Raw genomic sequence first — 14,846 nt, 5'->3', positions numbered from 1 at the left:
CCCTACAGGCTTCAAGTTGTGTTACTGGTATTATGTGGGACCCTACTTCACTGCAGGTTACTTACAAGGGAAAACTCGCCCATACGGCCAAAAACAAACCATGCAAAGTAAAAAAACATATGCAACAGAAAAACGCCGCAAATAAAGAATCGATGCAAAATGTAAAAAAACAAAAACACATGCATCAGAAAAAGCTGCAAATGCATATACGCAATTTCGTTTACCTGTAGGCCTACTGAAATTGTACATGGAGAATGTTGACAGTGTCCACCTGATGGAGACAACGTTAAGGAAATCGAATCTGGGTCCCGTCGTTCCTCGGCATCAATTGGATGCATCTTTCAAACGCTGTTTATTTCGTACAAAATTACACATGGAAACAAGTACGTGGACAATCTTCTCAACATATTCTTTTAGTTTGAGGCTTTTTCATGGTTTTCTCTGTTCTATTGACATTCCAATAGATTCACTATTATTTTGGTCTCCTATGTGTGGTAGATTTGCCGTTACAGATCACTGGCATCAACCCTATCCAACACCTTAGGGATAAATTGTGACACACTTCACTAATGTGGGCGAATAGGCGAATGTACCAGCAACCAGGAAGAGTGAACTATGAATTTATTCATAATATTTGAATGAGGTGTTCATAAATAACACATACAGTAGGTGTAATTTGCACCAGTCTCCACATACTTTTGCCCGTGCCCTGCTAAAGAGATGGGATTTTGATACCAGATGTATAAATGGGGTTTTAGCCAAGGCACTGTCTGATGTGCAGTGACCAACATGTCTTTTATGTCAAAAGTTCTTGAATGATGAATAAGTATTACACCAACAACGACACCGTTACATCATCATCACCATCAGCTTGTTAGAAACATTGGTTATATGTGTAACCTGTCAACCTAAGTCCCACGTCTTGCATGCAACTTAAAAAAGAAGTGAAATGCAAATTAAAATGTGACAAAATTCTAACAAGTGCTGCCCTCAGCAGGCAGCATAAATGCAGATACACTACAAATACACATTCACACAGATTTTCTTTCCCTGCAGCTTCACTTGTCTTCTCTTTCTCACCAAGGTGAAGGATTACCTTTCAAATTTGAGATTTATGATGGGGAAACATAACTGAGGCAGCTTTCTTTGGCCACCTAATGAATTTTTCATTGTATGCCTACAAAGCCGCTACTCTCCGTATGGTTATACAGGCTAGACAGAGGAGACGTTCAGTGACAGATTAGGAGTCCCTTCTCGGAATGAATTATTGCTGATTCTTGTATGCTCACACATTTCATTGATCACTTTCATGTCTGCTTCTCCACCCGGGTTTTCCACTCTAAGCTTTCTCTAAACACTGGGGTTGGAGTTTAAAGTTAATCTGGTTTCAATGCTGGAAACTTGCTTTCACTTTTCTTTGCACAATCGGGGGGGCAATTCCTGTCCCAAGAATTTTAAACAAAACGTATACAGTATGTTTGTATGTGTGCATGTGAATGTGTGTGACCTGAGTTAAAACCGATATAAATGAGGGCAACATTTAAAGTTATATTTTTTTCTGTATAAAACTGTTTAATGAACTACTTTATGCACATATCAAATCTACAAAATTTGCACAATGTTAAAATATTATCAGAAATCTATCCCTCTCTCACTTCTGTGTCATAGCCCTTATTACATACAACCCCAGACCATTTTTAACCAATCAATAAATAGTGTACATACACGATATAGCTAACATATCACGATGCAGACAGATCAAAAAAAATGTACACATACCAATTTCACAAAGTTAAAAACAAGAAAAATCAGCAACAACAAATGCATGTTAAAATATTAATCTGTATATAATTACATAATAATGTTTGTGCAAAGCAGTTACCAGTGTAACATGAGGTTAGAGTACAGTTTGGGACTTGCAGCTTAGGGCTGGGGTAGTTTTCTATCCCGGTCCAATCAATTGACAATTTACATTGTGACAAGAACTAATGAGGGAGCATTGATTTTTCTTCTTTCACCAAATGCCTCCTGATGTGAGAGTGAAACAAGCTCAGCCCAGATGTAGTTGAGGTCAGGCATGTTTGCTCTTCTATGTTTGGTAATGAGAAAACAGACTAGATTTATTTAGATTGGCACAGGTGAGTGTTTTCATTAGTCTAATTAAACTTTGCCTTAATTCACCACCCCGCCAATCAATAAATAAACTTCTGCCACTTCTTTGCTATTTTTAACCTGTCGTTTAAAGGATGTGAGTGAGAGAATTTTTTTTCTTGAGATTATGAACATTTTCTGTTACAGTAGATACGTATGACTGACTCGTTACAGACTAAATTTGATGTATTTTTGCTTGCACAAATGCTTGTAGCAATGTTTTGGCATCATTTTTGAAAGCTTAAAAGTCTGAATGGCACTTCTGCTTCTTGCGTCTTTATCTGTATGCACAATGGTACAGTTACCACACAACTTGCACACAAAAAAGTCTAAAGGCAAGTAACCCACCCTCCTTCAAAGGTACTTTCATAATAACTTTTGCTGTAGCCTATATACTCCATCCTCTCAAACTTGGAGAGGTTTAGCTATCATGCTGTCTGTTTAATCTAAACCCTTTCATGTTTATGAGCTGCTCGTAATGATGACATAACATCAACTCAACAAAGAGGTTACTCTCATATGACCTTATTCTTAATTTACTGATGATGAGGGGGCAGGCAGATTTCGGGATCATGACGAACTCTTCGGTCTGAAAATGGGTTATACTGCAGGGCGTTACTATTGTCACCCCACACAAGAGGCAACTGTGCAGAAATACTTATCAGGCTCACATCTCCATGAGAAGGCACCGTTGGATTGTGTAGGATGAGGCAGAGAAGGTTAAGCCATGTGGACAGTAGTGTTTCTGTTTGTTCCTGTTTTGTCTTGACTTTTGTCCTTGTGTTGTCAACAAAAGTCCCACTGACTGATACTCTTGACACAAACGTCCAACAGAGATGTAGACGAAGAGCAGATGTAGGTTAGCTTGTATGGTAAACGGAAACAATTGTAATACTGAACCAGAAAAGGGAGCAGGTGGGCAGAAAAAGGTATAATAAGACCGACAGCAAGGGCTGCTGCATGTCAGGTGCATTCCTGCATCAGATCGCTGATGCAAGGAAGAGGGTGGCTGTCAGATGACTCCGATCACCACACAATGAGGCTCACAATATTAGGGCTGACTCATCCAGCCAGGCGGTCAGGGATCTACTGATGGAGGAAAAAAAGAGATACAGAGTCTAGTCTGCCTCTAATAAGCAAGTCAAGGTGGTGGGGGCAGTCGCACATCAAGCAAGCTGTATGCAAAGATGTTCCAGAAGACGGCACAGAGCACAAACAAGGTGTAGACGCAGAAGAAGATCCAAAATAGGGACTGCTCCTGGAGTCGCTGCTCGTAGTTCTGCAATACTACCACACCTAACGTCAGACCAACCACCACCCCTCCCAGGTGAGCTACGAAGCTAGGATTGGGGCATGGAGGAAAGGCCGGTGGATAGAACCGCAGCCACACTGCCCGACCAAACTCTACACTCACTGTGAGCAGTAAGTAGAGGGAGAGAGAGAAGAGAAAACACAATATTAGCAACTACTGCACGTATTAACATGTAATAAAAAACTCTTCTATGAGGTATAATAATTAGAGTTACTTTAATTTAGTTACCAACAACTATACTGGGACATTGAGCCCCTGTACAGGTCCCTGTTTGTGTTCCATAGATAGTGTTTCTGTGCTGTGGTGGAGGGATTATAACTGAAAGAGGAAATGTTTTACTAGAAAGACTCTTGAAGATACTCTAGATATGCACACTAGATTTGCACCACTCACAGTGCTGAATTATCATATTAACTTGGTAACTTGGTAAAGATAAACTTGGAATTTATTCATTGTTGTGGGTGTGTCAAAGGTCACAAGCTAGCAAGCAGCTCACTCGCTTTCAAACATTGTGGAAGTAAGCAACCCACCACTTTTCTAACAAATTACTATACATTGTGTCAAGCAGCAATTAATTTCTGTTTGTCTTCTCCTTCTCACAAACAGATTAAAGATTAATATTAAATTCTGGTGATGGACTATCATGACAAGCAGATTAAAAGTACAAGTCGTTTGTTGAAAAATAATTCTTAAGATGAGGTGAAGGGGAGTGTGGCATCTTTATTGAGACTTACTGCAGACCAGAGCCATAGCCATCCGAAATAACTTAAACTGACACTTCATTCCCGACCAATTCTACAAAAGAGAGAGAAAGAGAGGATGAAGTAATGCAGAAGATAATTTTCAAGTTGTGATGATAAAGACAGAACAAACTGCACTAGAAGGTCAAGTCCTCCTCAGACAGACACACACACACACACACACACACACACACACACACACACAAACACACACACACACACACACACACACACACACACACACACACACACAGATAGAATGACATGATATCTCGCCCTCTGTCTCAATTCACGTCAATTTTGAGAGCCCTAGAGCCACTCTGACCCCCAAGCTGTTCATGCTGTGTTAGATAATGTGATTTCAGCTGAGAGGAGGACAAACTCCCCTATCCGAACGTCAAGAAGAATGTTGCGGAGGATCTGGCAGGGTACATAATAAGTACCCTAATACACATAATGGAGGTTCATTTAAGTGCCTTTGTGTCTAATGTGTCTGTGATGACCCACAATATGGGGATTTTTGACCAAACAGAGCAGACGTCGGGAGTGCGGTGGGAAGGGATTTCTTCAGTCATGCACCCGCTCACACACTTTCTGATCTTTGGGGGAAAAAGAAAAACTGATGGGGAGGAATGTATGGCATCTGCAGATAGAGCAGCACCTGCTGGGTCCAAAAAAACTGCTGCTTTGATGATGTCAATGGCAATGCTCTGTAGTCACAGGATAATGTGATGAGTGATGTGAAAATCATCTACACACAGATGCACTCAAAAACTTACCATTACTACATTGGCCAAATGTGCGGAGACCAGAGCGTATACTCCACCAGATGAGCCGACCACTGGAGCTGTCATATCCGTTACAGATACCGCCAACGACCCTAAAGTGATTATAAAGGAACATCCTTGAGGTAAATAAACAAATGAGGGCATTCTTGTATTATCCATATCATGAAAAAGCAACAAGAGACCCAGGAAGAGTTGAGGTGAAGTGCAGAGTCTGGTGATAATTCATCACTGCGAGCAACTACAAATACTCATGTGAGCCATTGTTTTTTGTTTTTTGTTTTTTTTGGGGGGGTTTGGGGGAGCTTTTTCCCTTTATTTGATAGTGACAGTGGATAGACAAGAAAGGTGGGAGAGCGATGTTGGATGACTTGCAGCAAAGTCGCAGGTCGGACTCGAACCCGGACCACTGCAAAGGACTCAGCCTACATGGGGTGCACGCTCTTACTGGGTGAGCTAGAGGTCGCCCCTATGATCCATTGTTCGTATCAAAATATTGATTAGTCTTTGAAGTGCTCAGAAAAAATGGAAAAATATCATCCGTGCAAACTTCTTTTGATGATAAAGTCACGCAATATGATCGAGATCTCTAGAACAGCTGCTTCATAGAGCTTGTGTTCGAATGTTTACTCAACTAGATTTGCATGACAAGTTGGCAATTTGGGGAATAAATGATTAAAAATATGTTTTGTGCAAATATCCTTTAATGCAATACAATATTAAATGATGAACTACTTTATTTATATGAAATTTGTGCTACGACCTTGAGTCTGAGCTATCACTATTCAGCAGAAAATTTTATTTTTTTTTCCTTTAGAGGATCATACTGGCAGACATTGTGACTAACTGACTAATTTAAACTGTTTTTGTACAAGCTGTAACCATTTGTGAACTGAAAACATTTGTTTTCAATGGCATCAAGGCCGCTTTGCTACTCGCTATTTAATGTGGGTGTATTATATATAGCATGAATAGATGCTTGCTCATGCTGTACCAGCACACAGTGAGATTTTATGTAAAACAAATGCATTCATACAAATTGGGTTGCTACAAACAGGCAATGCTCTCTTTAGTACCTTGGTACTGATTCAACGAGAGCACAAAAGATCCAATGAAGCATTAAATAAATGTTTAAATGCGAGGACATTTAAATTCACCAGCAGAAATTTGTTCTCACTGTTTGAGTGAGTGAGTGAGTGAGTGAGTGAGTGAGTGTGAGAGAGACAGAATAAAAGAAAAAAAGAGATAGAGATGTGCTTAGTTGGACTATTAAATTACGCAAACACAACACTTTCATTTGCTTATTCTCTCTCCCCACTCCATCCACTCTTCATTTTGTAGTGTATCTTTCCCTTCTCTTTTCTTCATGGCACTGACCTGTTTTTATTTATTATTATTTTAAATTCAATTACATTTCTGAATCGATTCTTGATAAATAAAACCAAGTTATTTCAATATTAAGCATTATAGAAATTTGGTAGCAGCTTTAATTAATTATGAATACATTTAAATCACGCATCCAGTTTGAACCATGACTCAATAATAAAATTAATTGATTAAAAAGATTGCTACTCTCTAGGTTACACGCTTCTAAAGCCCTCAACATTACTTCCTTCCTCTACAAACACACACACACACACACAAACTTAAACACCTGGTTCTGTCCCCTCTACCTTTGTAGTTCTTGTGTTTACAGGAAGTGTGTCTGGGCAGGCTGACTTCCATCCTTGTAATTGACTTGGTTTGATAACATTATTTTAGCTTGGTTGCCTGTGCACACAAACACACAGAGAAGGACACAGTCTCTCATAGTCCCTCAGCAGGCCCCAGGAGGCCTGTGGTTTTTAAAGAAAGTGGCATCTCATTTATCTTGGCTGTTTATCCAAACCGCAGAGAAAGAACTGGGAACATGAGGGGGAAGAATAATGCACATTAGTGCTTATAATAAAAAACGTCAACAGTTTGGCTGCCCGTTAACTTGACTGAATCTACAAAGTCATGTGCAATAGCTAAGTCTGTTGTTTGACTTTGTGTGACTTCCCTTTCTTTGTTGTTTACTTTTTTGTCTAAATGTCTGTTTTTGTGTCTGATCCTCTGTTCTTGTACACTTGTTGCTACACCTGCCTTATGCTCTAGTCCCTCTGTATTTTGTGTCAATGTACTTGTCTCGTGTCCATTATGTGAGTACTTGTGTGTTTCCATGCGGGTCCATTGTGTCCATTAAAGTGTCAGAGTTTGTGTTGGCCCTACAAAGCCATCGTTCTCTCTCATTCATCACTTGACCTCTGAAATCTGCCTTGACCCCTGAATGTGCCAGCTGAGCCCCTGTCTGTTCACTATTGCTTGTTTTGTTTCTTCACACAATCTGGCAGTGTCATTGCGTAGTAAATGTAAAGCCTCTTTTTGGAAATGCTCAAGAATTAAGACAAACTGCTAAAATGACATTAAGTAAAAGAACGTGAGAAATGTACTGTATACAGTGAAGTATGTTTAAATAATGATGTCTTAACTTACTGATGAACATACTAACATAAACACACACACAGACAAACAAACTTGTGAGATATTGAGTAAAACCATGAATTAATTAATTTAAATAAACAATATACTGTGTAAGCTGATATTAACACTATTGCCAATTTGCCAATGATCTCTAAAATGTGGTTATTAACAAATTATGGCAAAGATTGTGTACTAGGCAGGATATTATTATATCCAGCTGAACAATAAACTTAACCATTAAAAAAATTCCAATAATTAAAGAAAACTTTTCAAAGAGCGCACGTCATTAGGAATTAAATTATTATTTTCCTTGTCTCTATACTGTTTAGTATCCAATAAAGTCAAATATGCCATGACAATTATCATACATAAAACTGCAGCCTATAAAACATTGATGCACGATATATGCCACAAATACAAAAAATGCTGAATGATCTGAGAATTGTGACTTTGGCCAGTCATTCTGCTGTTAAAAACAAAAAAGCCCAGTCAGACACAACGAACCCAAACACCCCAGCCTCCCCTTTTCTGCTGGTGGTCGATATCTAATTAAAACAGCAGACTTGTGTGTGTTCGGTTGTGGGCGTGCATAAGTGTGTGTGATTTATACCGCATTTCTTCCTCATCTCAATGCAAGGTCAATACTACAGGCCAGGCCACCACAGCTGGGATCCCCAGGGTGTTTGTGACCATCCCCCCCCCCAAACACACACACACACACAAACACACACTCACTCACTCACTCGCTCACACACTCACTCACTTCCAAAAGGCATAATGTTTCCATCCCAACAACGCTCAATCCCTCATTTTAAAAAGAAGCTCAAGGATTCCACTCCAGTTAATTTATAGCTAAAAGTGTCCCCCCTCTGTACTTGGGAATGAAGTATTTTTTTAAATGCCTATAATGTTTGTTTTGGGGAACACAGTGGAGAAGATGCCTTTCTTAGTTTGTACTGATTCAGTAAAGAGAAAAAGGGTTCCTCACACACAAAAACACACACACAGAAATACTGACTTCATATAGAGGGCTGAACATGACTTGTGCCTGATGTTGATACGGATGTAGAAAAGGAGCGGTGACATTTTGTTCAAAGCTGTAATGTCTGCAATATTTTCCCATTTGTATTTAATCACTCTGTTTCTTCTAAATCGCACCTCCACTCTTCTCCCATCTCTATGTTTTTCATATCTCCCTCTCCAAACTCTCTCAAGCTTATTAAATCTCCCCTCCATCTCTTCTTCATCCCTAACTCACACATTACCCCTTCCTATTTCATTATTACTGTGTATGTGTGTGTGTGTGTGTGTGTGTGTGTGTGTGTGTGTGTGCGTGCATGTGTGTGTTTGTCTCTGTAGTAGAAGGAGTGTGCAGATCAAAGGGATGGAAATATAAGCAGTGAGTAGAGAAGGACTGATATTGCAATTGTTGTGTGTGAGACCACATGCCCACCTGCCAGCACACCACACACATAGACCAGTCCAATCCGCAGGGCTCCGTGGACCATCTCTAGAGGGACCCCCACCAGTAGCTGCATGGCCATGTTCAAGCTCAGGTGTTCAATCCTGTAAAAAGTAAAAATAATAATGTAAAAAACGTGAATCAGAGAAAAAGTGATGGTTGTAGTTATGATAATTTGGTGTTAGCTGTTGATTCTGAAAATATCCTTATTAACTTTACAAAGATGATACACAATTCTGAAATAAAGTAAAATACAATTCAATTTAGTGAACAACATGAACTAATGTACCTCAATAGTGTGAAAAGTTCCCATTGAGCATTGTTTATTGTGCTCAATATACTAAAACATTACACTGAATCAACAATGTCTTTCCAAAGGCATTTCCCCAGTTACCTGGAACAATCCACAGAACATCTAGTGAACGTTTTTCCTTAGATCTACTTTTTACTGAAGAGTAATCCCTATGAGAACTCTTGACATCGTGTTCTATGGATTTTTCAGATCAACTTGCATGCTGTTTCAGGAAAGACACATTGCTTTTGTAATTTAACATGTGTTTTCAATGCTGTAAACTCACAATTTCCATTGTATTAAGCTAGCTGAAATTTCAAAGATGGATATCTCAAAACATAGGCATATAAAACCAAAATTGTCTGCGACTAAAAATTACTCTCTAGTGATTCATCTGTTGATTTGAAAACCAAAGGTGAAATCTTTAAATGTCTTGCTTTTTCCAAAGAAACAATCCCAGATATGTTAAATACAACAATACTAATCACACAAAATAACAAATCTTCACAACCAACAACCATTTGCCATTTTTGCTTGATGAAGCAATTGGAATGACTAAAAGCTAATCACAACTGTTGCCGATTCATTTTCAGTTGATTAAGATACTAGTACAGAAAATACTGGTATTGTTTCTGTTGGGTTTGAGCTTCTGTTATTGTTTTGTCATGTTTGTGCAGTTGTTCCGTTTCCTGTTTTCAGTTATACTCCTAGTGTCCTCCCTTGTCGCCTAGTGTTACTTCCTGTCTTGTGTCTGACTTGTTTCCTGTTTTATTTAGATAGTCTGTTTCGCTGTCTAGTCCTGTCTGACTTTACTACCTTCCGTGTTTTCCTGCCTTTGTGATTGTCGTCCCCGCCCTTTTGTTTCACCTGTTGTATCATCTTTTCCTCGTTTGCTCGTCACCTCTTGTACTTAACCTCTGTGTTCCCTTTGTCTCCTATCAGTTCCTTTTGTGTGTTCCTGTTGGTGTGTTCAATGTTTGAATCTTCCCTGCGATCTGACTTACATTGTGAGTCTGTGTTTTTGTTTTTGTTTTTCTCCTGGATTTTGAGATTTGGATTTTGGACTTTGTTTTGGCATTTCCATGTTTTCATTAAATAAACTTCAACATCATTGGATCACTCTCTCCTGTTTCTGCATTTGGGTTCTCAATTCCTTGTACCGTCACATTAACAATGATTTTTCTTTGTAATTTGAGTAAATCAACCCTGCAAAGGTTTCCATATGCATTCTTTGAAACTTTTAATGAGAAAAAAAGAGTGGGCAAGTTAGCATAGTAAATATTTACATTTGTGTCAGTTTTGAGACTTGAAGGATCATAACTTTGGGTTCAACATTTGGGGAGTTAAGATCTCCACTTTTAGTATAATTGAAATTTTGAATGTCAAACACAATTTTCTGCATTCTGGTGGATTTGTCTGCAACAATTTATGCCTTTTCTGCATCAAGTTATGGTCTTTATGTAAAGGAAAGGTGGGTTGAACTTCCCAGTTTTGATTATTAGAGTTAAACCAATGTTTATCTATTCTTTCAATTCATGACGCATCCATCTAGATTTTTGTTTAAACTCACAAGTAGCTTGAAAATAACAAATTTCCCCCCCTTTCAGTATAATGCTTCAAAGACAAATGTATTACAACTGAACAGGCGACATGCTTCCAATCCCTCCATGAATCATAAGTAACAGGAAACACACACTCAACTCTGGCACCATACAATGATATTACAGAAGCTGTGAATCAAATCCTAGGTTCATGTTATTTTCCACATTTGCAAGAGTGAATGGCAGCAAATGGTGTCTTCTAAAAGGAGGAAAACAAGATATATCAAACTATTTTCACTGTGCAGACATGGCCAGAAATACTTTAAAAGGGCAACCAAGATAAAAAAGCAAAAAGAAAAAGGCACTAATCCCTTGACAAATAACAAAAGAAACAATAGAGAAAAACCTTAGGCAGGTACTCAGTTTATTTTAACAGACAGGCCTCAAAACAGACACATCAGGCAAATCACCTGGCATTCCTTCAAAGCCCGTATTATGCTTGCTCACAAACACAGACACGCACACAAACTACTCATCTCACACACACACACACACACACACACACACGGCTAGAAAGTCCTTCCAGCCAAACCAAAGGCACAGATGCATTAGGGTGTCACAGTCCTGTTTTTCTTTCTCAAAATCTTCATCATTGTCTCTCACTTGCTTCAATCACTCCCCTCCTCTGTTTTCTGTCTGAATCATACTGTCATTTCTTTTTTACATTGCTGAAAGAGAGATGATTCTCCTGTTTTTCCCATTCAACAGTTTAACAAACTGAACCACTGAATGTTGTGTGTCCTGTCAGTGCATTCATTCATTCAACAAATAGCTTCTACATCCTAGAAATTAATACTAACATTCCCACAAACAAACAAGCACATGTACACACAATTTCCCCAACACAAACAGGAAAGAAACAAGACAAGACCAATGGTCTATTTAGTTTAAACCAACTCAGCACCTTCAACTACAATACAGTGGGGATCGTTCCAGTAATCAGGGAGACAATGTGGGATATTGATTAGCTGAGAGAGGCCTGTCCAAATGCACAAGGACAACTCCACTCCAGATGACAGAGGCTATCTATTTCTATACTGCTAATGAGGCTGTAAGGGATGGGTTGCACTGTCAGGCAGATCTGTGGATACCCATGAGAGGATCTATTGTGTCCAGATGACCATGGTCTTTCATGGCACTCAACAAAAGCACTGTTTGAATCCTTTTTATCACTTGCTCGCCAAACTACAGCTGAACTTTCACTGATCAGTTAAGTTGACGGCACAATTCAAGCACTGAACTGAAACCTTTTTTTAATGTCTCAGCTGCATCAAAGTGATGAAAAGATTGTTATGCACTCAAAAAACAAACATGACTTCAGAATGTACTTAAACAGTATCATTAATTTTTGTATGCCCCGTTTTGCAGAAATAATGAGCAATGGACAGAAGTGGGACAAATGCAACTAGAAAAAAATATTTTCCTGCAAAATGTTTAGAGTCATGGTTTAATTTTGCAGGAAGCTAATCTTCTTAAAGTTTGCAAAGCTGATACCAACACAGTTTTTGTGTGTGAGAGAGTGAGAGAGAAGGTAAAAAAGAGTGTCTGCATTATACTCTGTTACGGGATGTTTTGGCACCAATTTTTACACTCTGTTTTAGTGTTGAGAATTGGGAAGGATCAGTTCTACTGAGCTGTTGATGGGATTACAAGGTTTGTAGATGCCTGTGTGTGTGTGTGTCTGTGTGTGTGTGTGTGTGTGTGTGTGTGTCCTTGGCCTTTGTTATTCCAACCTTGCGCAAATGTTTTCTGTCACTCTTTAGTATCAAAGGTAATTATAGATAAATAAATAAAGACACAGGTCTGGATCTAAATTCAAGACTCTCTGACATTACGGGGCAGCTCCTTCAGTGAAAGGCTGCTTCACCCGTGTTGTGTAAAGAAGAGATACCGCAGGTCCTCCTTTCCTGCTGCTGTCAGACTTTATAACAAACACTGCTCCTTACAACTGACAAATCACTCATGTACAATATCAATATTCTGTCTGTCCAATACTGTGAATTCAACCATTATATTTATCTTTTCACTGTTTACGGCTTCTTCTGTTATTACTGCTATTTTACATTTTAAATTTTTTATTAGGCCCTATATCTTGTATTTTTATTCATGCTTGTGGTTTATGCACTATTCCCTTTGCTGCTGTAACACTGAAAATATTCCTCACTGTTGGACTAATAATGAAGGGTAACCATAGATATAGAACATGTTCTATTTCTTTAAGGGTAATATAATCTTATCTTTAATTGTGCCATTTGAATGACCCACATTAGCTGTCACACTACCTTTAGCTGCACTTATGAAGCTCCCTGCTCACCACCTTTACCATCCAGAGATTAATTACATGAACTTGTACGGATTCCTTGTACAATTTAGAAAAAGAAATTGAGGAATTTGTCTTGGTGTGCTTTCTAATTAATTTCTCTCCAGTGGTTCCTGTATCAGCATTAGCAAATGAGCTGAACTGGTTAAGCCAGCCCGCATGTATAATGACCAATGTATGTTCTTCTGTGCCATCACCAGAAAGGATCCAATTCAACTCAGTAATGGAATGGTTATTCTGCCTCAATTACTGAAAGTCATTTTTGATCAGCACTGCATATTTCTGAAACAAAAATGTAAAAAGTCTGCTTAACTAAAAGAAATGAAGGCCACTAAATGCACTCAATATGGATTTAAAAAGCAATGCAATGATGCAATTTAGAGAACTTTTATTATCATCATAAGAGTGTGTCAGGTTTTTCCTAGTAGTCAGGATTCAACTCAGAATCTTTCACTGCATCCCCACTATCTTGGCTATAAACATGTCCGCCTACCAGATACTGAGAGTGAGCGGCTCACAATGACTGCAAAACCAAAGTGATAAGATTTACTATTAGAAAGATGTTATTGATGTTTCCATGTCAGTGATAAATAAACCATTTACACATATAATTGGGCACATATTAGTGGGCAAATTATAATTCCCACAGGCTTCCTGTGTGATAAGTGCAAACATCCCACCTCCCTTCTTTAATCCTTCCATTAATTCCTTCTTCCTCATCTTTTAACCACACACTGTCATCCCTACCATCTCTCCCCGGCACCTCCTGGTTCTCCTTAATTAAATTACCATTTTATTAGTTCTCACTGTTGCCTGAGACTACATTTATCCAGAAGGTTAATTAAACCTGGATGACCTGGCCTGATCTGATAATAAAATAGTCTGTTGTGCTTGTTGGAGGAGAGGAGAGGAGAGGTTTGGTTTTAAAAAGTCCCTTTATTGGACCATTTTCAAATCATAGAACAATCCACAAACAAAGACAAAACAAACAAACTATACAAATACAAACAATACAAAAAGTGTGTTACATTCCAGTCAAAACCTAAGCACCAACTCCCCCCCTCCCCCACGGAGCACAACACACCCTTTACAGCCCACACACACTACTAAAACCCAACCCACCAAATTGTCCATCAGCTGGTAATAAGAGTGCTCAACCCGTAGCCGGGCCCTGACCAGCCCCTTCAGCATCGGTGCTGGCTCCACACTGCCCACCCCCTGCCCCTTATTTCTACGGGACAGCCAGATGGCCAGTTTTGCCGTAGCAAACAAAAAATTAAACAGGACGTGAACAGCCTTCTTAGACCTTGTGTAACATGGACCAAAAATGCACAACTCCAAAGAAAAGACCTCCCCCAAACCCTGAACCCACCTTTTAGTGACCTCCAGCACATCAGTCAGCCGAGGACAAACAACAAACAGATGCGCCATAGTCTCCACTTCAGAACAAAAACTACACCCCTCCCCCAGCTCGGGATCGATGTGCGCCCTGTAGTGGTTTGTAGCATGCACAATCCTCCATTGGAGGTCTGCTGCCCGCTTTTCAACGGGCAGCTTGTACCGGGCTCTCCAACTGCCTTTCGGGGAACCATCAGGACCAAATAACTCAGTCCACCTCGACTCCCTTAGCCCAGCCAGACCCCGCAGGTTCAGCACCTTGACGCAGGTATGATACAGTTCT

The 14,846-nt window shown here is 39.3% G+C and overlaps 1 protein-coding gene and 1 long non-coding RNA gene across 2 annotated transcripts in view; one reads left to right on the top strand and one right to left on the bottom strand.

Annotated features, from left to right (window-relative positions):
• Positions 1-1,551: 1,551 nt before the first annotated feature.
• rhbdl3 (rhomboid, veinlet-like 3 (Drosophila)) overlaps positions 1,552-14,846 on the bottom strand; it is a 50,284-nt gene continuing 36,989 nt past the window's right edge. Inside the window, exons 6-9 of the mRNA XM_034889271.1 lie at positions 8,944-9,056; positions 4,983-5,083; positions 4,198-4,258; positions 1,552-3,564 (exon numbers count right to left, since the gene is read on the bottom strand). Coding sequence (XP_034745162.1) covers positions 3,293-3,564; positions 4,198-4,258; positions 4,983-5,083; positions 8,944-9,056 — 547 coding nt within the window. The 3' untranslated portion in view covers positions 1,552-3,292. The remainder of the gene's footprint in view (positions 3,565-4,197; positions 4,259-4,982; positions 5,084-8,943; positions 9,057-14,846) is intronic.
• The window catches only part of LOC117955107, a 22,158-nt gene continuing 16,782 nt past the window's right edge, over positions 9,471-14,846 (top strand). Inside the window, exon 1 of the long non-coding RNA XR_004658961.1 lies at positions 9,471-9,494. This is a non-coding gene — a long non-coding RNA (uncharacterized LOC117955107). The remainder of the gene's footprint in view (positions 9,495-14,846) is intronic.

This window comes from Etheostoma cragini, chromosome 2 (assembly GCF_013103735.1).
Source record: "Etheostoma cragini isolate CJK2018 chromosome 2, CSU_Ecrag_1.0, whole genome shotgun sequence".
NCBI lineage: Eukaryota > Metazoa > Chordata > Actinopteri > Perciformes > Percidae > Etheostoma > Etheostoma cragini.
Note: the sequence above shows the minus strand (reverse complement) of the source record. Positions and strands in the feature narration are given on the sequence as shown.